This window comes from Dermacentor variabilis, unplaced genomic scaffold (genome assembly GCF_050947875.1).
Source record: "Dermacentor variabilis isolate Ectoservices unplaced genomic scaffold, ASM5094787v1 scaffold_12, whole genome shotgun sequence".
Taxonomy (NCBI): Eukaryota; Metazoa; Arthropoda; class Arachnida; order Ixodida; family Ixodidae; genus Dermacentor; species Dermacentor variabilis.
The window spans coordinates 61,080,041-61,105,661 of NW_027460280.1; the positions used below are offsets into that span (position 1 = coordinate 61,080,041).

The 25,621-nt window shown below is 45.8% G+C and overlaps 2 protein-coding genes and 1 long non-coding RNA gene across 6 annotated transcripts in view; 1 reads left to right on the top strand and 2 right to left on the bottom strand.

Annotated features, from left to right (window-relative positions):
- Positions 1-8,146, bottom strand: part of LOC142566280 (uncharacterized) — a 63,563-nt gene extending 55,417 nt beyond the window's left edge. Inside the window, exons 1-2 of one of the 3 annotated variants that reach the window (XM_075677166.1) lie at positions 5,737-8,146; positions 772-964 (exon numbers count right to left, since the gene is read on the bottom strand). In XM_075677166.1, coding sequence (XP_075533281.1) covers positions 772-793 — 22 coding nt within the window. In that variant the 5' untranslated portion in view covers positions 794-964; positions 5,737-8,146. Of the gene's footprint in view, positions 1-771; positions 965-1,606; positions 1,975-5,736 lie in introns of those variants that run through there. The other 2 variants (XM_075677167.1, XM_075677168.1) reach the window with 2 other exon arrangements.
- Positions 1,896-22,311, top strand: LOC142566281 (uncharacterized). The gene is made up of 3 exons (XR_012825008.1): positions 1,896-1,993; positions 20,855-20,932; positions 21,710-22,311. It is a non-coding gene; the product is annotated as an uncharacterized LOC142566281 (long non-coding RNA).
- LOC142566268 (uncharacterized) lies at positions 13,051-16,654 on the bottom strand. 2 transcript variants are annotated; one of them, XM_075677150.1, is made up of 2 exons: positions 16,433-16,654; positions 13,051-14,024 (listed from the first exon to the last, which is right to left on the bottom strand). In XM_075677150.1, exon 2 carries the CDS (start codon positions 13,950-13,952, stop codon positions 13,737-13,739), a length of 216 nt encoding a protein of 71 aa, XP_075533265.1. In that variant the 5' UTR covers positions 13,953-14,024; positions 16,433-16,654; the 3' UTR covers positions 13,051-13,736. The 2 variants fall into 2 exon arrangements, with proteins under 2 accessions (XP_075533265.1, XP_075533264.1); XM_075677149.1 differs by having other exon boundaries at positions 13,052-14,052.
- Positions 22,312-25,621: the final 3,310 nt, after the last annotated feature.

Below are 25,621 nucleotides of genomic sequence, written 5' to 3' on the forward strand. Positions count from 1 at the left end.
ACATACATACATACATACATACATACATACATACATACATACATACATACATACATACACATATACATACACACACATACACACACACACACACACACACACACACACACACACACACACACACACACACACACACACACACACACACACACATACATACATACATACATACATACATACATACATACATACATACATACATACATACATACATACATACATACATACATACATACATACATACGCACTTTCTACCCACTAATTTGCAGATGACTTCTCTCGCGACATATCCGGCGTTAAACACAAACGCTACCTAGAAAATGCAGTGCTGCGCGCATATTTTCTAATATTATGTTGCTGTTTTTTTTACGCAGGGCAAAGCAGCGGCCACTGCTCCGAAAGCACTGTTGCTTCAAAAAGGGATTCCAGAAAAACAGACCTGTTTACATTGAAAAACGACGTGTCAAAAGCTTCAACGCTCCCACCCCCCCAGTAATTGGATCAGCTACACATAAAACACGCGCACAGCTTGCACACCAACATATAAAAGAAATAGAAGTCAGGGGTGCACAGAAGAGGCGTATTTCACGAGTTTTCAACGTCGCACAATCTTCAACGGACAACACCGTGCGCGAAAAGAAAGAAGAATGTAAATGCTGTGATTTTGAATTTGCATGAGGGTCGTTGGCTGAACCGTATGATTGCGCGATCGACGTTGTTGCCAACACCCACGAGCCTCGTATGCCAGATCAGGAGAAAGCGAGTACGTACGTGAATGGGCGACGTCGTTCATCGCGGCGCGCAGTTTGAGGCGACGCACCTCGCTCTGAGCAGCGCCGGCGCGACGCAGCTCCTTTTCTCACAATGCATGACTAATAGCTCGCGCTGGGCGCCCGCTGCTGGCTTCCACGTTCGGTGGCTCGCCTTTGCCGCACAATGCGCGATAAAAGAGTTCCGCACATAGCTGAAAAAAAAAAAAGAAAGCTGGCAAAAAAAAAAAAGAAAATGGAAAACATTGCGCCGCGTCGACTGCGGATCCTTGACATGCTGGAGCCGAAAACGGAAATGGGGGAGCGCTGATTTCCGACTCAGACGCGCTGTCCCTTTTACTTCACCTGTCGCATCCCGTGCGTGGAGCGACAGTCTTGAGACTTAACACTGTTACGTCGGAAAGAAAGCTTGTGCAGAAAACCAGACGTCCATGTCCTGTTTCTTTTTTTCTTTTCTTTTTTGATGGTACAGTGTTTAGTATCAAAGACTAGCCCAACTTATCACTCTTGCAGTGCCTCTCCAAAGTCCTCCTTGTTTTGACTTCATCTGGAACGTGAGGGTTTTAGTATAAATAAAGCCCTATCTGTATTACCCCTTCTAGTACTGACAAGGCGCCGTCCCTTATCCCGTACCCGCCGCGTTTGCAGCATGGACCGCCGAACACGGAAGTGCAGATGGGAAGACACCGCCTCCACCGGCACGGAGGCAACAATGCTCGCGCCTGCGTGCATCCATCTCAAGCGCGAGGAGGGGCAAGGGGATGATAACACAATGCACGGACTCCAATCTACCGAAACCTTGCGGTAGGGAGCAGAACGAGCAGAAAGAAACTCACCGAACATGTGAAGCGTTCAAAATGCCGAAGAAATGCAGGGGGGGGGGGAAGAAAAAGCAAAAGTGACGGCTGGATGACGCGGTGCAGGTGTAAACGCCTGCCCCTTGAGCGGCGCTTCACACGAGCGGCGGTGACATCACGTTCGGTTCGGCCTGAGAGGGGCGCTTTCGTGCGGCACTAGAAACAGAAACCTCTCGCGGCGCGCACGCGCGTCCACGGAGTCCGCGTGCTCGCGAACGGGCAACGCGCGCACGAGTGTTCCGCCGACACCGCCCACTTGTTTGGGCCCCCAAGGACTCCCGTCTGCGCCACACGGCCCCGGCGCGTGCTCTCCGAAGCTCCCATCAGAACAAGGCCGGCCTTATCGGCGACGCCTTCACTGTTCTCGTATGTATTTCACGCAAGGGTGCTTTACATTCGGTCGACGCCGGGCCATATATTTCCGCGACGCGAGTGGACAACATGTTGCGTCCTCCGCCAGCTGCCGAGAAGTAAGAAAGCGAGCGTTTGAGGCCTGCGCGACTTCCCTTGCTCGCGAGGCGAAAGGGGTCTCGCGTCTTTAGCGCATCTCCCCCCGAACGAGACTGCCACCGGCGGTGATCGGTGGAACTGATGCCCTGACTCATGACCGTTGACTCCAGGCAGCGTACTGAGCGAGTTGTCTGGCGTGTTTTCGTTTTTTTTTTTAATTTTTTTTTTTGCCAGCCCTGATGGGAGAAAGAGAGGGCACAGAGTTTGACGACCTGAAGGAGTCGCGGTTGCAAAGGGGTGCGTGACTGAGCTGCCTGCCCGGCGCGCCGAGACTTAGCAGGGTTATCTTTTTCTTCTTGTTTTCATCTCCGTTCAACAAATACCGCGTAGGATTCGAGATGTTGGGAAGAAACACATTGGCATAGAGTTGTGTGCGTAATAACTGATCCAGTCTCACTAGAAAGTAGTGTGCTGCCAAAATAACAACCCTGTATTTGGGGGCATCGCACGGCATCGCCAGAGTTGGAACATGCGTGCCTGCACGCGGACACGCGGTAAGTCGTGGGGAGAGAGAAATAACATTTATTAGTACCAAAGGAACTAAACGTAGAGCATGCAATGTGAGGCTGCGACAAAACACATAAAGCGTTGTTCCTCGAGAATGCTGTCCAACAAACAACATGCGGTGACCGCATACGTAAAACGTGACTGCTTTAACTAATCTTATAACTTAAGTGAAACGACATTGATTCGTTTTTTTCGTGTTCAGTTAATTTTGCGACGAATGTTCATTGACCGCTGCCCTAGAAACTTTCAGCAGCTTGACACGTGATTTGTTTATTGTAACATTTACCAGCATAGTTTAGTCTGACGATGTCACTAACTAATAGCTTTACAAGACTCACCCAGAGTAATATAAAATTAAACCTAACCTTGACCAATCGAATAGTTCGTCAAGGTGCTGTGAATAACCTTTTGAACGTCGACAGCAAACACGGACGGAAGAAGCAGTGCCGAATCATTTCTTTCTGTGAAATATGTCAGCAAACGAACATTTCTTACAACAATCCTGCTGCTTACACGACGCAAGCCAAAACGCAAGAGAGAAACAATAGGAGATGAACCAGATGAAGAATGTGAAAACAACGACTGACGTCAAAAAAAGAAAGAATTGTTTTTACTCAAGTATGTTTACTGAAGGTTTCAGCTATCACGACGCTTTGTTGCCAAATACTTCATTTTCTCACACCACCTCTCTAAAGAAAGAAAGAAAGAAAGAAAGAAGGAAAGAAAGATCGGCCAATAGCCTTCCCGCATAGTTCAGTCACATACAGTGCTAAATTTGACACACCTAGTTAACCATTTACCAAAAGTTACTGAAGCGCAGGCACTTGCCTCAATTGTAGTTCCACAATACCGACCACGGTCTATGACGGCCATTACATTCTTGTTCAGAACAACTCTCAGATGACTATCAATAAAACCATACGTCTGACGCAATGTGTACCTCTTGCCACTGCATGTCTGGAGTCTATATAAAAACGTTTGTCACTGCTGCGAACGCACTTTCTTCTCCCCGTTTGTTAAGTTACACGAACGTGGGGGTCACCAAAAAGCCAACTACCTCGGTCAACAGTAATAAATACAGGCCTGTAAGAAATGTAAGAAATATCGGGAAAACAAAGGGGCAAAAGAAAAAGAACCGAAAGAAGAAAAAAAAATATTACGCGCGTCCCAACGCACACGTTGGCACCTATGCGAAGCGAAGCTTTAGTGAGGCGGTTAATTACATGCTTTACAGATAACGGCACAGGATTTCACCCTATTCAACGTGAAGTATCATGCAATGTTTTATGTTAATCTGCACCAAAGATCACAACTTTAATCTCATGCAATTTTTACGTTTATGCACTGCACTGTTCAAGGTTATGCCGAAATGCAAACAACAAATCGGGCGGATGCGCAGTGCAAGAGGTCACGAGAACGAAGGCGATGTATGATGCTTGTCGGGGAAGAATGGCGGTGACTGGCGTGTGCACAGATAACTACGACACGTACCTAAAGCTACGTTTAACGATTTCGTATCTGTTATGTCACATCATCCCGAGATCGAGCTACAGGTGGCAGCACCGCCGTCGCATTAGTGTGGATAGGTGGTCGATCGGCGGCACGTATTGAAATGTAAGCGGGGGCGCTTCACTGTCTGGCGATTTCAGCCGATTGTTTGCTGACAAAATGTGCCGATTCCGGTGAACTGATAATATGCAGCGACATATTTTTGCTCGATACGCGCAAAACGTTCCGACTTTGCGCGAAAGAAGCGCCATTGCCCATTCAAAGGGGGACCGGCACTCAGCCACACAGTCTGCTTCGGCACTTGATTGGTGTATTTGGGCGTGTTCCGCTCGCGTTCTGCCGAATCAGATGGCATTCCTGTTGCGAAATTCAACTAATGCAGCATTTCCTGCTATTCTTGCACTGGTTCTAAAGAAACAAGAAAGACTGTTAATGTGTTCACTGTTAATGTGAATAGTAATACTTCACCGCTGGTACGCGCTTGTACGCATTGCTTTTTTTTTTTTCAAGTCAAGATCGTCTAAAAGAATTTCAGCGAACAAGCTATAAGTGACAGTGCGTTAGTATGATCGTCGTGTTGCTTCACACGCCGTCATTTCTTATCGCAGTAACAGTAAGAAAATCCCATTCAAGTACGAAGCTGTATTGACCTGATTACGCGTGCACAACTGTGATGTGAAACATTTCAAATTACTTTAAGGGCCAAGATATTATGTTGTTTCTTTTTTTTAAGCAAATAATGGCCGCTACCTTCCGTCAAGCTAAGGACGTCACACTGAAGCACGTATATTTAGAGCCACCGGCAAATCAATGTTCTAACGTCCTGTATGAAGTGACCGGCCATGTGACACATTATCTTCATTTCATATATAGTCTACTCAAACTTGTAACAGTGAATCAAAGTACTACGGCGCCTCAATTCATTCGCGAGACAAAATAATTTATTTGTATGGAATCAGAACCACATAATAAAATGATACTTTCGGCACGGATAAGTCTAATCGCGCAAACATTTAGCCACAATCATGCACTTATACGCAGTTGAAGTGTATGCAGTATATGGTAGCAGTGCCTAAGAAAGTAATTTTTTCTGCTGCGGAGTGAGTCTCACACCGTTTCATGTTTCATCGTATCACAAAGATTGCGACTCGCTAGGACCACTTCATTTGTTTATAACGACGCACGGTGCTTTTCCTGATGGGCTTGAAACACAATGCGGCAACAAAATTGAAATGATTGTGGCTAACGCAGAACCTTACGATCACATATCGCGTGTTCGGCACAGCGCGAACACTAAAGTGCAAGGACAGATCCATCTGTACGTCGTCCACACATGCATACGGACATTTACTACTGCATTACCACCACGGAAAAGAAACTGTCTTAGAGAACATGCACGCTGGACGCGCACATGTAAACACGCAATGGCTGCAGACCTACGTCTCCACGGTCCACGCGTAGTCACACTGCACATTGCCAGTCTCGAATGAAAGGCTTCTAACTTTACACATAGCGCGTGTTACAAGCACATAAGTACAGTCAGATTAATGCACGAGTATTTCTAGCGTGTCTGTAAGGCTCACCAGTAGTGGTTGATCATCCGTAAATTCCGCTAGACGCACGGGCATTCGCTGTGCATTCGCTATGCAACCCATGAATTCGCTCTTCTTTTCCTGCACTCAAAGCGCACGCAGTACTTCGGTTGGGAGCTCGTCTGCCTCGTTCGACGTATTAATGCCCAGATTTTCACCGTGAATTCCTCATGAAGACGTTGACACGTGCTTTCGTGGAACATTCACAGCTGCCGATGGCGGCTGCTCAATCAAAACGAGCACCAGTAGCATTTACGCATCTGCTATTCATGCACTCAGATCATCATCTCCCAGCAAGCTCCGTCTGCTGCAACCGCAACACCAGCTGCTAAAGCCATGGAAGGGCTCAATCCTGGTTCAGAGCATCGAAGAGATTTTCTTTTGTTGTTATTGCTATTGTTTAAACGTCGGCGTCTCCAGCGGAGCGATGCCTTACAGACGCGATGTACATGGAAGCTCACTAAATAGCAGTCTTCGTTTAAACAAGGTTCTTCACTGCACTCGGAAACAGCCATTTCTGGACATATTGTATTCGATCTAAAAAAAAATAATTACTAAATTTTCATTTTGTGTTTAAATGAGAAAGTTCGAGACCGTCGTCGAAAAACTGAACGAAATTGTTTGTCCCACGCTCCCTCTCGCACATTTATTTTTTTTTCTCGCCGCGGTAGTTCGGTGACCATGCTTTTCTGACGCTGAGGTCGTGGGTTTAATTCCCGGCCACCTCGACCACATTGCGTAGGGAAATAGAATGCAAAAGTACTCGTATAGCTCTGTGCACATTGAAGGACTCGAGGTAGTCAGAGTTAATACGGAGTCATCCACTTCGGCGTCTCTCATAGCCCGACAGCGGCGCTTTGCGACGTGAAGCACTATGAAGGCATCAATAAATTCGAAGGATTTGTCGTATTCTTTTTTTTTCGCTAAGTCGGTGTAGTAGCGCCGCCTTCAGTCGCGGTGTCGCTGGCAAAGCCCAAGACGGCCACGCGAGAAAAGAGTGCCAAAGGCTGAACGTGCTCTCGTGAGCAGCCAGACTCGACGACACCAGCACGCCAGGACGCCTTGTCTCAATAAAATGCAGGGACAAAGTCCTCATTGTTTACTTACGAGATCCCTGCAGTTGGGCGTCATGAGCTTCGACAGGGCTACTTTAACGAAAGTGAAGAACATAAAAAGATCACCATGCACAGTAATAGGATAATTATTCAGCTTTATTGTGCTAACTAAGTTCTTTAAGCAGGCCTTCGTTTCTATCTTCGTGTTCTCTCTTGTAGACGTCTAGGTCAGTTGAGTTTCTGACTGGAATAGAAACTCGATCAAATCCACAAGTGCCTATATTACAAAGCACGATGCAGTTAGCCGCTGTCGCCCGATTAATCTCGACTCATTTTACGCTCGAAACCAAAAATAAGCGGATGAAAGTGCAACCACCAGGGTCCAAATGAAAGGCCTGTCGCTGGCATATCTCTTCGAGCCTCGCAACAATCGCTATCTGGTCATGATCGTCCTTACTCGACAACCGTGCATGTATCGCCCGACACGGCGTGTAGCGCACGTGGGCAAGCGCAATGTCAATTACATGGCTGCGCAGAAGCCTTGCGAGTGTTTCAACGGCGGCAGGCTGCGACGCTTCTGGCGACACGAGGCTGTGGTAACGCGACACTGCGGCGCGTGTCATCGTTCTGTGCCTTGACGCTTATCTCTATACATGGCCCGCCCGCTCTTTAAGAGGAAGCTTTAGCTCGGGTGCTCCTATCTAAACACATGTAAAAGGAGAATTCGTTTTTCTCGGCAACCACTGCACCAAATTTGACGGGGTTTGTTGCATTTAAAAGAGAAGCATAAAATCTGGTGACTGTGGGTTTCGGATTTTCGAGTTAGGTCGTCAATTTTTTATTGAAGTTTGGCAAAAATCGAAAATTTTCAAAAAACGAAACTATCAAGTTTACAACTCTCTAACTCATCAACAAAAAATTATGATACAATTCTCTGAAATGCATCTAATAGTACATCCAAAGCGGACAAAATTGATATGTTACACATGAATCTTAAAAAATTTAATACCATGGAAATACAGCTTTTGCAGATCCCTTGTAAACAATGTAACAAATTCACGCAAGATGTAAAATGACATATCGAACTTGTCCGCTTTCAATGATCTAATGGATGCCATTTACAGAACTGCGATATCTGTTCTTGATGCAGAGCTATGAATTTGTAAACTTTGTGCTTCTATTTTTTCAAACTGTGGAATACTTGAATATCGTTTTAACAAAATTCAGGCCTGAAATTGAAATTCCGCTTGCAACAGTCACTAGAATTTAACTTTCTCTCTCAAATGCAACAAACTTCATTAAAATCGGTCGAGGAGTTATCTTAGAAAAATGTTTTTGCGTTTTACATGTATTTGAACAGGCCGCGTCGAGTTGGGCCCGAGCTAAAGCTTCCTCTTAAGAGGAAGCTTTAGCTCGGGCCCAACTCCGACGCGGCATATTCAAATCCACCACGTGAATCACGGTCCTTACTAGACATTTTACATCCAGGGACAATTATTACGTCAGTATGTACATCATAGTGAAGCCCCATTTCTATTATCAATACTATGTTTGTGAAAGCAGCAGGAATTCCAGATCAACAGTCTTCTTAACAACGCTGCGTGCATTGGGAACAATAAAACGTGGCTATGACGCAGGCGAGGATCTTGGCGTTACCAGTACAGTCTCTGAATCGTCTGAGACAGGAGGGTGGGTCGCCCTGTTATTATTTCCCTGATAGTCGGAGATCGCTAGCGGAGAATAAATACTTGCTACCGGTATATTTACCTTAACATGTGAGCTTAATGTTTCTGGAAATTCGTCTTATTATATTTTTAATGTAAATTTTATTTCATTTATTCGTCACACTTTTTAGAAGATTGATTGGCATGATGAGGTCGCATAGTCAGGGAACTACATTAAAAGCCCTAGCCAAGACGAAGTTATTTGTTGCTCTGCCACACAAGCTCGCGATAGAAAAATATATTCGTAATTTCTCTATAATTTCTGACCATGCCAGGCGTTAACTTCATTAACTAAGACTAGACTAGCTTATTATCCCTCAGAAACTCTGTTGGCGTACATACGTTAGAGAAAGACAGCGTATGCAGTAGCAAAGAATATCGCAAACGAAGGTCGTACGTTCTGCGCAAAACAATGGAGGCAAGGACGTCACAAATTGCGTGCCTGTTGTGACGTCAGCGGCTCTCGCAGAGATATGCTAAGCTTCACGGCCAGCGAGTGCATACAGTCTGCCTCTTTTCGCACAGAGAATCTTCTACTGTCACAGCTTCTTTGACAAACTTCTTGAGCACAGTTGTAAAGACGGTGCACCTCTATACGTCGTGCGGAATGGTGTGCGGACTGGGGGCCACGCGGCTCCGGCTTCGATTCCTATACAGTCAAACCCCGACATAACGAAACCGCTAAAAGCGAATCATTCTGTATACTGTACATGCGAAACCACCTGGCCGAAACTCACGCAATAAAACTCCCTACTAGTGAGCTGGACATTGAATATATCGAACTCTGAGCGTCCGCTGCAAACACCATAAATACGTTTGCATGTCGCGAACGCACTGTTCAGAGGAGTTATTTTTATTGTTCTTTGGCATTTATTATTTTATCGAGTGAAGCATGTCCACACAATCTCGCACCCCGAGAACGCCATTCTTAATGAGGCTAAGAAACAGTCGAAGGCACAGGCAAAAACTGCTGTCTACTGCACGTGCCGTTTTGTTTTCAATCAACAGGTCCCTGCTTGCTTCTTAGTCCCAGCTGAGATAAGAAATTCGTACATAAAGAACGCATCACAAGGGTTCGTTTAAGTTTGTTATAGGCGCGTGTGGGTATTTCGAATTACTTGATACATTGAACAATTTTTAGCGCATGCATAAGCCTGTTCGTTATAACCATGTCGGCTCGGGCCGCAGTTCAATATGAGATTAAAAAAAAAGTGAAGCACTCACTATTAGACGCTGCAGCGTAGGCAGTTCCTTTGTCTCGTTTGCAAAGAAACGCAATGGTTCCGGCGCCCGCTCTCAGAAAGAAATACTAACTCGCACCGCCAGCTATAAGGGCGGCTGCCGACTTCCGCACTGCACAGCGGTCCTTAAAGCAGTGCCACCACTAAAAGGGCCTGCTTATTCTCGCTGCGGCGTCCGAGTCTCGAGAATCCATCGTCAATGCCAGCAGCGCTCATCGGGCGCGCTGCCAAAGTCCGAAGGCTACGAGCGATGTCGTCATAAGCTGCGCATTCAAGGCGCACAGCCGCCCGTATATTTAGATATATATGCTTTTTCGGAGTGAATTATCCGGCAACCAGGTCAACCGCCTCGTTCGCCGCGCGCAAGCGGAGGGAAAAGAAAGCGGCACCGAAACGCGCCCGCACGCACCGCTTTTGGAGAAAAAACGGCAAACAGAGGAAGGATTGCTCTTTAAAAGCCTGTACTTGGCGCGCGTGTGCTTCGCAAGCGGAAAGCAAACTGAAGGTTTGCACATAGACGCGTGGAAAGTTCGGTTAAAAACAACGCTGTGATGATTGTGATTACAAATACCGTGTACATATATAAAAGTGAAGTTCGGAGCCGCTATCACGAGTCTAGACTGCGACTTAGAAAACCAGCTCTGGTAGACCGCTGATGAGAGGAGACTGGTGATCAATGCAGCTGGTTTATTGCAAGATGCGCACTCAGCGCGTTGCGAATTCGGTCTCCCCAGACCCTCCTCTTGGGTTTGCTTAAGCATATCTCCTTTCACGAGTCAAAGGCGGCCGTGCATGCAGTCCGCGTGACCGTCTCTCTACCTCCATCTCTCTCTCTCCTTTCTTTCTATTCCCCTTCTTCCTTGCCCCAGCGTCGGGTAGCCAACCGGATTCTTGACTGGTTAACATCTCTGCCTTCGTTATATATATATATATATATATATATATATATATATATATATATATAATTTTACGAGGCCTTTTGTACTTATACATGGCTGTCCCCGCTGCAGAAGATAGCGCCAACCTTTCCTTTCCCACAAGCCACTTCTCTCTTTCAAGTAAGTTCCCCGCGGTCAAGGCACGGCACATAAAAGCGTCTCTCTCTCTCTCTCTCTCTCTCTCTCTCTCTCCCCCCCCCCCCCTTCGCGATGTAAACTCCACCGAAATCGTTCCAGCTCGGCAGACATGCCGTGCACTCACAGGACTTCGAGGTCGTAAACAGAAGCGCTGCCGCTCGTTGTGTAAACAGCCACCGCTGCCGCCCGTGTCCCCAGAGTGGTTCCCGCGTGCGTGTATAGGGTGTTGACGGTGACATTATGGCTAACGCTGTGCAGTGGTCCAATGGGGCGCTCCGACAGGAACACCACGCCGAAGCAAGCTGCCACTCGTGTCGGGTTTGGCATTACACTTGCAACACGGTGTTGTTTGCAAAATCCACACAATGTCGACGCTCGTGCTGCTGCATCCGCGAATTGTAGCAGGCGCCGCGTTGCATTTGCCTGACGCTGCGTACTACTCGAGTGTCATCGTGTTTTGTCTACCCCTGGTTGCGCGATGTTACACATGCGGCTGCAAGAGTCGCTGCGCGTGTTTCTTCTGGCCCGTATTTACTGCGGTTGACAGGCGCTCGACACATCCACTTATCTTGCGGTAAATCGATTAGGGTACGCTGTAATTAGGGCGTTTTGAGATTGCTTCGAGATAACTTTAAATTTTGTTCAGTTCGTTTCTCCATGCGGCACAGCTGTTTGAACTGATGACTTTTCTTCTTCTTGAGCGGCAAATATCCTCTTGACTATGGGCCCAAGTACGAACATTATGTGCGCGCGCGCTTCTCGATAATTAATTAATAAAACAGATTGATTGCTATTAGTTTATTGACTTTTTGCAATTGTATTCCAACCAAATATTAAATGGATCGGACCTACATGGCAAACAAACCGCTTGCAGAGGATAGTGAACTTTCATTTCGATAATATTTTCCTTCCTGAATGCTTTCGCAGATCTCCTAGCAGAAGCGGCAAGAACCATTAGGAAAAGAATTGAACTGACTATTTATTTTCATTTTATTCTTAATGGATATATATATATATATATATATATATATATATATATATATATATATATATATATATATATATATATATACATTTCCATTAATTTATCGTTGCTTTATTTCATTTATTACGCACAAGTAATTTCCCCTATGTTGTCCTTGGTGTCGATATTTGTTGGATTTTTATGATATGCTTAATAAAAAAAATCGGGCCCCTCCGTTAACGCCCTTTCTTTTCGTTCATTCCATAACGAGGGTCTCGAATCCGGCAACATTGATGCCTTCAGGTAGCAGTGGAAAGAGCTTTGACTGAAAAATTGGGGCATCACAATTGTTGTGCTCGATGGGTACCGCGGCTATTGACATCAGACCACAAGGAGGAACGCCTTGACTGCACTCGTCAGTTTCTTAAAGAGTGTCAAGAAGGAAGGATTGTTGGACTCCACTGTTACTGGAGACGTGGGTGTTTCATTTCACTCCAGAAACGAAGCAAAAAATCCAAACAGTGGCGTCACCCAGTCACCAGTCGCAAAGTAGGTCAAACTCCTTTTCCTGGCAAAGTCATGCCCAGTGTATTTTGGCATCGTAAGGGGATATTGCTGATCGATTTCATGGAACGCGGGACAGCAATAAACTCAGACAGTTATTGTCCAACACTAAGAAAACTCAAGCGAGCTATCCAGAACCGCCGGCGGGGACGACGCGCAGCCGGTGTTACGCTGCTTCACCGCAACGCCCGACCTCACGTCTCTAGTCAAACCCAGGAACTGTTGACAGACTTTGGGTGGACTGTCATGCCCCACCCACCGTACAGTGCAGACCTCGCAGCTAGTGATTATCACTTGTTCCCCAAGTTAGAGGAACGTTTGAGTGGCCAACGCTTCCGGAGCGACGATGAAGTCAAAGAAGAGGTGAAACGCTTCCTCAACGCGTTGGCGGCGTTGTTCTACGACACTGGTATACAGAAATTGGAGCACCGCCTATAAACATGCGTGGAAAGCGATGGACTTTATGTATAAAAATAGAGCAAGGTTTCATCTTTCCAATGATGTAAATTTATATGAGAATAAACAATATTGTCTATTGCTAAAATTGATGGGAACCTTACTTCTGGGTCAACCCTCGTATATATATATATATATATATATATATATATATATATATATATATATATATATATATATATATATATATATATATATATATATATATATATTGTTTCTTGTTCTTTTTTATATTCATTTTCCTGGATAGTCGGTCGAATAGTGCACACCAAACATCGGCATGGTTATGCATTAAAAGGAGAAAACAGACGCATGAAACGTAATTTGTCACGCTGAAAGACTGATCCAGCATCATTGTGTTTTCCTTTCTTTTTTCCACGGTAGCAGTATACACAAACTGACCCCTGTTTAAACTAAACACGCAAAGAATTAAAACTTTAGTCTAGCACATGCCGCACGCACAATATTGTAGCAGCTATTTCTTCCTTCTTTTTTTTTCAGTGTGCAAGATGATGAGGAATAAACTGCTCTCAGAAGGCCCTCTTGTCCGATGGCATTAGCTTCCTAATGTAGAATCAATAAAGCATAGTGCCTTTTCCCCTGATTCTTCTGGGTTACAGCAAACCGACTTCGCGAACGACTAACGCCAGCGCGCCGACGCAGTATTTATACTATCGCGCACTATGTTTTGCAAAGTGTTCTTCCGCACAAATGAAATTCAAGTGACGACACGCGTGCAGTCGCTAGCGTGTATACGCGTGTTCGCAGTGCAGGCAACTTCGCGCGGCGAAGTTGCTCACACTCGTCACGTAATCGAAAAGTGGGCACACTGCCTACACGTGTTCTCAGCGCAGTCCGAATGTTAGGCCCAAACACAACGTTCACCGGCGTTCCACGGTCCGGCGGCTGCGCTAGAGTTCGGTGACCATCTTGGGCGGGTGGATATGGATGACTGGTACGACCGCCCTGCCGACGGTGGCCTTGGTCTCGTCCGCCGACGGTTCGTGAGTCCGGTAGCCAAAGCGCATGGCCAGTGCCACGCTGGTGACGTTTCCAAAAACAAGCAGCAGCAGCAGCGCCGGGTGGAGGAAGATGCCGGCGAACAGGCCGGCTGCGGTGGTCACCATCGACGCCGCAGAACAGCCCAGAAGCACGGCGCTGCGAGGACGCTCTTCCAGCGCGCCCTCCCCGCTGTCGACCTGCGTCGAGTCCATGGGGTTGTTTTTTCTGCACAACGAGTGGCACGAGGATGTTTTAAATGGCTAATGAAAGAAAATCTAGCGGACATATCGCTCGAGAAATGTTCTCACTTTCCCGCCTTAGCTTGTCCGCGTTGTTCTCAGATGTAGACTCGATGAAAAAAAGAAGAAAGAAACGAACAAAAGCTGACGCTGCCTGAAGTAAGCACTTGAGAGACGCAAGTGCCCGTGCGCATGGTCAAACATCCTTCCTCGCCTCATCCCTCTCCTCCAATTGTCAGCTCCCTTACCTTTTCGCCGTGATAACGCTGCTCGAGAATACGTACCTTCTTTGTTTAGCTGGTCAAGCGCCGAAGAATAATGTGCATGGTCCCAGCTGTCCGAAATGATCGCGTCGGATATGAACAGGTTCGTCGCTTTAAATTAGGCAAGTAAAGTTTGCTATCGAGCTGAAGGAAGCAGAATCATGTACAGAGGAGCAGACTGCCCTCATCAAAAATGAAACTTCTTAATTCGCACAAATTTCCAACTCTGAATTCCCAGCTGACCAGGGCACTCGCCTTGCCTTTCCTGCCAATGTAGCTAACTGACGGGCTATCGTGGTTAACATGGAGTCGAATTACTGAGAAACTCAAAAAGCCAGGAGGCTTGAAACAACCAATCGGCCGGGGAAACCAAATGAGTGAACGAATTGACCACTGAAATGCAAAATTTGCTTTTTCGCGCTGGTTCTCTGTGTAGGTTGGTAAACATTCTTAAAGAGTCATGTGGATGGTAAATTTTCCTTGGGTGAGACCGTTCCTACACCTTTATCGTTCCTTCAAACCTCATTTCATGGCCCATATGAATTCTCCAGACAGGGTCCCGCTGAGGAACATTGGGCAAGTCTCAGTACATGCCTTACACTTTAACACTAAACAACGATTAATACCACAGAAATTGAAACGTTTATATAAGGAACTTATGCACCACGTCCCACTGACTGCCGTTGCGCTTAGGCGAGCGTCATCACAGTCATCAGCTAATTGCAACATAACCTGCTATGTTGAAACGCGAGCGGAATTCCTTTTGTTGCGTTGAGGTTTCCCTATATCTATGCATTCTGTTGATTGTTGTTATCTAACATGAAATAGCCCGCATGACCGATATGGCTGGTACTCGAGCATTACTACAATATCGATATGAGCAGATCAAGGTTTATTCCGACAGACATCCTGTATAGCTGGCTGGCACAAAAACAGCGTGCGGCCGCTCTATAACGCCATCATCGTTATGACTTTTTTAAATAGATATTTATAGCGCTGAACCAATTGATGCTAATAACGCGGACATTGCGCGCTCTGGAAACAATGTCGAGAGAAGGAAATGAGTGCGAAAGGCTGCATCAGATGCGCACTCGGTCAACGCGGTAATGGGAGAGGACTACACGGCTGGAAGACATTCACATACGCGTCAGCACCAGTCTATTTGTATCCGATAACTTGATAATAAGGAAGGACATTATTTTTGCCTTTCGTCCTGGTCTTAACTGTGCAAGAGGGAGCTAAGATTGTAAAGAGAAGTGAACAGCATACGTTGTTCAAGAAAAGCCACAACGTTCCCCTTTCTGCCACTTTAATTACGCTAAATACAGTGCGCTAGACCTTGGAGACTTTTCCAGGGGTCGGGAAGGGGGAGGGGTCTTAATCAACAAAATAGGTTCCTGAGTACCTGTCCTTACGTAACTTCTCAGAATCACTATGACAGTTGCGACTGTATAACACGAACCACCGTGTTTCTTCGTCGCAGCGCGCATACGGAGAATGAACACAGGCTCACGCGCCCGCCTGCGATTTGGAAGTTTCGCCGCCATATCGCTGCTGGTGCGATCGCCTATCCACGCATCACAACCGATACGAATCGCGTGCGCACATAAGCGAAGAAACCCTGACAACTGTGATTCAGTACTTCATCCGACCACTGCGCACCCATTATGCCATCAGAATGTGAGTGACGATCCCTTGTTCATAGTGGCTCACACACCATCAACGGTGCGAGATTGCAGGAACAACATAACAGCATTAACACTGCTAAACAAATTGACATCAGCGAAGAACAGAAAGTGAGATCCGTCAACGGTATGTACTCTATAGTTCCAGGCGACTGTTCTTTTGGAGATTATACATAGCGGGATTGTTGCAAGCACTAAGTATACGTGGGCGGCGGAACATGGGCATGGGGAGGCCACTTGTCCGCCACTGCTGTGCTTAGGACACAGTCTCTCCCAACAGCCATTCCACACACATGGGACAAGTGGAGGCTGGCTGGCTTCGCACCCGATTGAGGCGCACACAGAAGAACCTTCGTTTGGCGGCGGCCTCAGCCTGCGCCAGAAACAGGGGAGCTCTAAGCACTGGCGGAATGCTTACCTGGTTAGAATCCCAGCACACGGGCGACTGCCGAGGGGCGACCAGTTCTTTTCGCGGCGTGTCGGCAGAATGTCCTCGCGTAGCGTACTTTACGGTCGGCTGAAAACGAGATAACCGACGCCCCCGACAGGCGTTTCCGAGAGCCTTCGTACGGGGTTTCCCGCTGAGGCCGCAAGCAGGATCCCTTTGTCCCAGTCGTCACGTTATCAATCCTCGTAGCCGGACCTGCACAAAGGACCCCATGCTATCGGACCGAATGAAAGAGGGTGCGTGCCCTGCACTGCCCACGTGATAGGAAAAAATTTTGACAGACAGTTTTTCCTTCCATAAATAATACTGATCCAATTTTTCGACCAAATATGCGCATTCACACACACACACACACACACACACACACACACACACACACACACACACACACACATATATATATATATATATATATATATATATATATATATATATATATATATATATATATATATATATATATATATATATTGCCACATCCTATATGGTCGCCGCGGGTATGTGCTAGGCGATGAAAACGACGTTGAAGAAGAGCGTGTGTAGAAAAACAGAGACGACAACGACATCGCGTTGCCTGCTCTTATAAAGTGCTTTTACACGTACTCGACAGCGGCTTTCCCGTCTCCTACTGGGCTGCGACAATATATATATATATATATATATATATATATATGTGTGTGTGTGTGTGTGTGTGTGTGTGTGTGTGTGTGTGTGTGTGTGTGTGTGTGTGTGTGTGTGTGTGTGTGTGTGTGTGTGTGTGTGTGTGTGTGTGTTTTCTTTTTTGTTCTGGATTAAGTATGTTCCACGTAAAACACTTTTTAATGCGGCCAAAGAAGGGGGCAGTTGCCACCATCAAGCTGTACAGTGCAGTGGCTTTTAGGTGGCTGCTCCATGCATCCTTATAATCATGAAAAATAAACTTGAAATGGAAAAAAAAATTTACCTATCTTAACTTAGTGTTACCGCATATGGTTACCGTTATCAAGTAATAATTTAGCCATACAGTCACATATCGTGATTACAAAATAAAAAAGAATGTTTTCAGGGAAAAGAATAATTAAGATATATGTTTAAAAGAACTAATATTCAGTTCCAGAAAAAGAAATCAGCGCAAAAGACGACGCATGCACTAGAAACTAAGAAGCGTAGATGCAGGAAAAACTGAGGACTTGCGCAAGTAAGGTTTGTTCCATCCTAGTTAATTACATTTCTCTTTTCCCTGCGTATGCGTCATTTTGCACTGATTTATTTTTCTAAGAACCGTGACCCGATCATGCTTACCTAACCTTATCTCCATCTTATTTACTCGAACCAAGAATAGCGGGCTTCAGATTAGCCTATTTTACAGCCCGCTCATCGCGCGCTCAGGGCCATCAGGGAACAGCGCAGATTTCACGCTTTCTACAAGCGTTTATCGCAGAGATACGAGCGGCGAGTAGCTTGACTGAGTGCAAAACGACAGAGAAGCCAGGAAAGACAAAGCTGCGCCTTCAGCGTCTCAGCTCGGGAGCCTTGCAGCCGTTTCACCTGTTACGGCGCCGAATTCTCGTTCCTCGTGTATAGCTTGCCGTTCGCCGTTGCCTAAAGGGTAGTGGTCCTAGCTTGACGTACGATGGCCACCAGGAGACCAGCGCCCCGGGCAGGAATGACGAAGTCGCGTTCTAAAACTTGAACGATTTACTTAGAACAAGGTGAAGTACTGAGGTGCGAAGAGAGAGTAAACGATACAGATACATGGCGAGGCTGCATAGGTAGCCCCGATGGTACCATATAAGCAGTCATCGGGCCTCGTGCGGGTGAGGTTTTCTTTTTTTTTTTCGAAAAGTTGAAGCGGCGCAAGCCACTCTTCTATTCTTCTGGGTTCACACAAACAAGTACATATGTACTTTCTTGTGCTGTCGATATATATATATATATATATATATATATATATATATATATATATATATATATATATATATATATATATATATATATATATATAAGTGTGTGTGTGTGTGTTGCTTCAGCGAACACTTTCAAAAATCATTATAAGTTGCTTGTGGCAGATATCAAAATTCTAGTTCATGGGCTGGTTTACTCGAAACGGCAGACAATACTTGCACAAAAAACTGATATGCGAAATCAACTAATTAATAAAAATTCACTAATGCAGATTTTAACTAATTACATTACGGACCATATTGCAGTTTACAAATTCTAGCCGTGGAGTTCGTGCCCGGCACTGCCCACGTGTCGTCTGGAACTGGTGTCGTCCTGGAACGAATTTTCAGGACGACACCAGTTTCGAGATACAAATTCCCGAACTTTGCGGAGAATTCCAGTTACTTGTGCGCTTCAGTGCATGAAACGACGTTTTGTTAACAAATTAAGTAGAACGCCAATGCATTTCTCTGTAAAGTTCGGGAATTTATATCTCGAAACTGGTGTCGTCCTGAGAATTCGTTCCAAGTGGATCCGAATAGCGAAGTCCACTGCTTGAATTTGTAAATTGCAATATGGGTCATAAGATAATTAGCTAAAGGTTAATTAATGAATTCTTGTTAATTAGTCAATTTTGCGTTTCAGTTTTTTGTACAAGTAGTGTCCGCCGCTTCGCGTAGACCAGCTCATAAACTAGAACTGAGCTACCTGCCACAGGCAACCTTTAAAATTTTGTAAGTGTTCGCTGAAACACCCCCTATATATACGAAGCGCTACTTTCAACAACAACAAAAAATATATTACCTCCAGCATTGTGCGCACTGAAATTGCGCATACCATGTCTTGTATATTAGGGAATAGTTTTTTTCTTGAAATAAATTAGTTGAAATAGCGTATAACGTTCCGTGTGTCCTGTACCCCCCCCCCCCCCTTTCCTGTGCCCGGGTCTGTCAGCGCAATAACTATGTCGCAATGTACAACCAAGTCGCCCAAATCGCCACTCTGATTGCCGATTTGAGTGTTTGGCTCTTGTAGAAGAAAAAGTCGTTCGTATTTGCCGATAAATAAATATTAACTAGGTCCAAGCAGCCGCTGTGAACATACATGACGTCACGGCGAACTGGTGCCGCGGGAACTTCAAGGCGACCCGTCTTGCGTCCTTTCTGGCTTACCAAGCTTCCTCTCACGGTAGGAGTGACTTTCTTGTAGGGGCGTGCGCATAGTCTGAAATTTCGAATGCGAATCGAAAATACGTAGCTCTTGCTATTCCATTCGATAACTGTCTATTCGAAGTTGTCGAATATCCTTTCGAATATGTGAAGTATAACAATACTGTTTGTACTCCTGTCCTTCTTGTCTGCTAGCTTCGCGCTGAACTTACAGTGTACTTGTTGGAGGCTCGAGGGAGAGAGAACGAAGGCGATGAGGACTGTTCGTAATGATTCTGCTGCAGGAAAGCAGCCGTTGTAGCACGAGGGCACCGATTTCCGAGTGAACGCACGGGGCAGGTAGCTTCTGCCTAATAAACTCCAGCTGTTGGGTAAGAATGACTCGAATTTTGGCAGCTTATATCTGAGTTTGTTTCGATGTATTATTTATGGCGCGTCCCACCATTTTTTTGCATCCCTTTGAAACAATGTGCAGTGCTATAGTATCGCACTTCTCACCTTCAGTGAACACAACACTGAATGTGCATCTGGTGGCGCGCTGCTCTCATGTTTCATTAATACATTTGCTGTGGGGCCCCAGATAACTGACAACAGTTTCTCATTTATAGGCTCTTCAGTTGTCCTGACTACTAGTTGTGAAGGTATAGACGCATGTGTAAAATAACGTGTATAAGCCTAATATTATTCAACAAACCGACTGCGCGCAAACATTATATCCCCCCCCCCTCAATGCTGTTTTGAAAAATCAGAAAATATTCCATGTTAAATTTGATATTCGGACGTCGTCTTTCTCGAATATACCTATTTAGTTCGATACTTTTTTGGCGTTGCGCAGCCGTGATTTATTGATACAACTAAAATTATGTTTCTCTTTAGAGTCCCGTTAACTGACGATGGAGCGCTCACAGAGATCCCTTACGTGACCTGTGTGAAGGATTCATCGCTCAAGTGTCACTCAAGCGACCTTTGACAATGTCTTGTTGGCTTGTTTCTTACCCGAGTCTCTTCTCTTAGGCTCCTCCAGTTTCAGCGTTCTCCGCCGGTCCCTATCGTCTAGAATCGCTATTCTAGTGCTTGGAAAAACCAGCTGTGTACGCCTGCGAAGAAATTTCTTGGCATATGTATTCAATGTGTGCGCTTTCGAGATTTGATCCAAACACCTCTAAAAATGCACATCTTCCAGAAGGTTCACGCATGGTGTTCGCTTAACAGCAGAATGGGCGTCTTTCATTCAGGACCCCGTCTCGACTTCGCAACAGGCTTCACCGACGCCCCTCTTGTTGTCTTTTCCCGAATTTAGCGCACGTGCTTCACATTCGGCAGTGGAAGATCTCGTGGACGCGATGGACCAGTAATGCCAAGGACCCGTTAATCCCTGGTAAGACCAGTCGGATGTCAGTGGCACTTTGATGCCCATGCTGTCTCTGTCAAGCACATTCGCGTAGCATGTGCATATATTTTTTTATCGCAAGATCAATGTTATCCTAATGAAAATGAAAATGAATCTCATGCGGGTGTTGTTACAGCAGCTCTGAGAAGACGGCTGCCATTTTTTCGTCAAACGTTGCTTGCAAGAAACGAAACATGCCAGCTGTACTGTCAGCCCCCCCCCCCCCCGCCCCCAGTTTGCGCAGGAACTAAATTCATTGACCTCGACATCTATTCGCTTCACATTCAGTTGTATACTTATAACAAGAAGGATTTCTGCCTGCTGAATGGTATGCCTTGTTCCTCGTAAAATGAGTGTTTAATGCCCTGTAACCACATGAGATGATTATTTTTGTTACATTTTAAGGTAATTTAAATTTATATAGCGTAAAAAACAATGAGGAAGCGACCTTGAAACAACTAAAACATGAAAAAGAAAAAATTTTCTGAGAAATTCATCATCATTATAACTTGACGACATTTCGCTAAAGATGGACTGTTTTGGGCCGCAACCTGGCGACCTTTTCAAAAAAAAAAAAAAGTTACCAATAGTTGTACACGGCTACTTAGAATCAATGTACCTAGCTGACTGCATATTTAACGAATGGGCCCTAAATCAGTTCTTATAGATGTCCGATTAAGAGGAGTGTTCAAGTGTCAAGTTCGTTCCTGAATTGCGCGTATTCCTCTCCTCTCCTGAAGTCTCCCGTTCAACTTCTCCCGACAGATATTACAATGGATACGTAGCACCCCCACCACTTGTGAGGAGCCGCTTTGTGAGGAGCCGATACCAAGCTACGGCGGTGAAGAAGGTGCGACACAGGGTTATGGTGATATGTAGAGATGAAAAAAAGTGCAATCCACATGTTGCTCTCACACTAAATACAGTTCCACATATTCACCAACATCGCCTGGTCTCTGTGATATGGTGACTGCGAGCGGATAACTGCCAGTCTCGGGACGAAATTTATTTGTGCCATTCTCAAGGTGACGTTGTTGCTTTGCGAATATCGCACTGCTCAGTGTTTTCTTGCCACAGTAAGCGAAGGTCGTTATTTCTACTCTTTATCTGCACGACTATGTACCTCCCTCAGCAATGTTACAGAATATAGATGTATTGCATGATTAATGCCTGAAATATATGCAGTACATGATTACGTATTGCAAGTGCAGATCCACATTTGTTCTTAAGAAAACGTTTCCAAAGTAGACAAGTATACAGGGTGTCCCAGCTAACTTTAGCCAGAGTTTAAAAGTATGCGAATGCCACGTCGCTGGACAGAACCAACGTAATGTCATTTGCCGTCGCTGGGAGATATTCAGATTATTTTTTACATTCCACCTGATAATGTGAACAGTCCTTAATAATTAATCAACTTCTCAAATATTATAATTAGATTAAAAGTGTCAGTGAGAAAATTGTAGAGCGACATGAAAAACTCCCGATACAGCTTTCTGTTGCTCAATACGTGCCACATAAAAGTATTTTTCCGAGCGTGAAAGAATCCCGCAAATGGACGTAAAATTTCCGCGCGACTGGCCGCTCCAGGGACTTTGCGTCCCAGCTAACTTTAGCCAAACTTTAAAAATATACGAATGCCACATAGCTGGACAGAACCAAGGTAATGTTCTTGCCGTCGCTTGAAGATAAATTATTTTTTCATTCCGCCTAATTAAACAATTATTCTTATATTAATTATTACACTCCTCGAGTATTACAATTTTTATATTATAATAAGCTACATAGAAGTGTTATTCCGAGCGTGAAAGAAGCCCGCGAATACATGTAAAGTTCCTTGCGAGCGGCCCCTCACCATGTCTGGCCATTCCGAACTCACAAGCGCAGTACATACAATGCGCGCTAGCGATCGTGCCTGCAAAGTATTATTGCTACGCGAGACGCAAAGAGCTTAAATTTCAAACCAAACGTCGTTTGCCCTTCTACTCGCAGGCGCCGCACTCCCAGTCGGAGAGCCGACGTATATATCGCGCAAGTGCGCCTACGTACATGATTGTGCTGTGACGTTGCTCATAGTGACACGTGACTTCGAAAATTATTGCGATAGCAATTACATGGACACTCCAGGCGCATTTCCGCCGTCACCGTGATGTTCACTATAAAGTTCAAGGGCGATAACATCGGCGCCGCGCGCCGTGTTTATGTGCGAGTGAAAGCGTGCTAGGGTGCGCATATGATTGTGGCTCAATCTCGCCCGTGCAAGGAAGGAAAGCTGGGAGGAAACGCGTAGTCTTCCATCGCGTGCAAGGCACCGTGGGGAGGGAAAGGAGACGGGGGCGTTCTACCCCAGCGGCGGCTGCTTATGACGCGGCCGCGCGCCCCCTTTCTTGAAAGTAATCTGCGAGGCATTGGACAGAGTGCGATCTCGCGTGCGCCAGGGAGGAGAGCCGGGGGGAAGTGTGCCGTTTTCAGTCGCGCGTATGGCACCGGGAGGAGAGAGAACGTTCTACTCCGGCGGCGTCTGCTTACGGCGAGGTCGCGCGCGCTCTATCTTGAAAGCGATGTGCGATGCATTGGGGAGAGTGAGTCGAGTGCTGATAGCTTCGTGTGCGCTGTGTTCTCGTCGCTTAGTTCGCGTTGAAATAAAATAAAATAAAATTTGGGGTTTTACGTGCCAAAACCACTTTCTGATTATGAGGCACGCCGTAGTGGAGGACTCCGGAAATTTTGACCACCTGGGGTTCTTTAACGTGCACCTAAATCTAAGCACACGGGTGTTTTCGCATTTCGCCCCCATCGAAATGCGGCCGCCGTGGCCGGGATTCGATCCCGCGACCTCGTGCTCAGCAGCCCAACACCATAGCCACTGAGCAACCACGGCGGGTAGTTCGCGTTGAAGCTACATGCACCACGAAGTTCAATTCGTTCGCTGCTACTGCTGCGCTTTCTCGCTCAGTGTTTTGACGGTGAGTGTGCGCGGTCATTGAGTGAGATGTGTTCATGTTTGCTTGTGCACGCGTGACACCATGCTTGTTCATTCAGTTAGTAAGCGAATGTTTACAAGTTTACACGGCTCCTAAAACTACTATGCTTACTTTGTGTGTACTAACGATGCTTCGCCTTTCGGGCGAAGCATCGACTTTTCAAGGCAATATCACTTATATGTTTAATCTGTTGCTTCAATAGACGAATTAAAGTTTAGAGAAATAATAAAACATACGGACCGAATGTCTGCGTGTCTTTGTTTTACTTCGTACCGTAGCAAGAAATATATACTTCTGTTTCGTCTGCCTGCACTGTTTCCACGTCTCGCAGTCGCGCGCGCAGAGAACGAAACTACGTAATTTCCTATCGTGTTGTAACGGCCGTGATCATGCTCTTTCATCCTCTCGCGTCTGCCTCAGAGCTCGTGATTGTGGCAATGACTTATACCGCTAATCAGGTGTTCTCGTGCAGAGCGCACAAAATCGTCCGCTGCGCGAAGAGAAACAAACGCAACAGCTCGCGCGCGAGATCGTTACCGGAAGTGCGCCATTCAACAAAAACGCGAGAGACCAAAAAAAAAAAAAAAGGGCGAGTTTCGTGATGTATTCGTCACGCGATCCTCTGGCTCCGGTATGGGAGAACGCAGGGAAGGAATTTCGCTTACGGAGGCTCGACGGGGTAAGCGGAGAGAGTATTTATGTTGGCGGTGACGCTCACCTCCTGAAATCGTCGGTTCGCGGCACTGAAATATTTCTGTACCGGCTATTAATGAACCACTTTGAAAAATTATTGCGATGCACGTAACAACTCCCAGCGTATAACCAAAATTTGCTAGGTGGCCTTGTGAGGGGCCCTTTAAAGAATAAGTGGAAATTACACTACGTTATCTACAACTTAGAGCTTCAGAATAATGGCTAGCCGCGCTTGTTGGTACGAACACGTTCTTTAGCAAACTGCGCGAATAACGCGACACAGAAAAAAGGCTTGTGTCGTGTGTCTCTTCTGTGTCCCGTTATTCGCGCTGTTTGCTATAGAACTTAGAGCTGCTCTTAGGGAATACTTTTTTTTCTACTTTTATAATGACCAAGTGCATTGGCGATGTGCATCCCCTCCCCCCGTCACACCCTAAAAAAGCCTATACACTCTTGTACAACTCATGACATTAGAAACGTCTCAAGTGTGGCACTGCAAAATTATTCCTTGGGCTTCTCTTCCGAATTTTCTCGACGCATTGTATGCGGCAAGCCTAATTCTCGCACAAACAGCAGAAGGAGGGATTTCTGGAAGTGCTGCTATCGGCTGTCGCTGCGAGTCGGCTGTCAGACTGGAAATGGAGAAACGTGCAAGAACCAAAAGGAAAGAAAAGAAAACGAGACTGGAGGACGGCTCCGTTGTCGCGACAAGCCGTCGTCTTTGAATCAGGCCTTGCGAGTCACTATAGGTATCACACGTACCGCATAAAAGTCTTCAGAATAAGCCGGAGTTCGTTTTATTCTTTTATTTTATTTATTTTTCCTGCCCGCAGCAAGCTTGCTTGTAAAGCCTCTGTTAGTCAACCGAGGCGGTTTCCAGACGTGAAACGAAACGCGAAAGGATTTCTTTTTCTGTCGTAAGTGTGCTGTTTACAGCATTCCCCCCTCTTACGGACGTTACAACATTAGCCAAACAGGCTAGTGCATCAAGGGCAGTCTTAGG

Coding starts and splice junctions, on each gene's coding strand:
- LOC142566268 (XM_075677149.1), bottom strand. CDS start 14,039: ATGGACTCGACGCAGGTCGACAGCGGGGAGGGCGCGCTGGAAGAGCGT.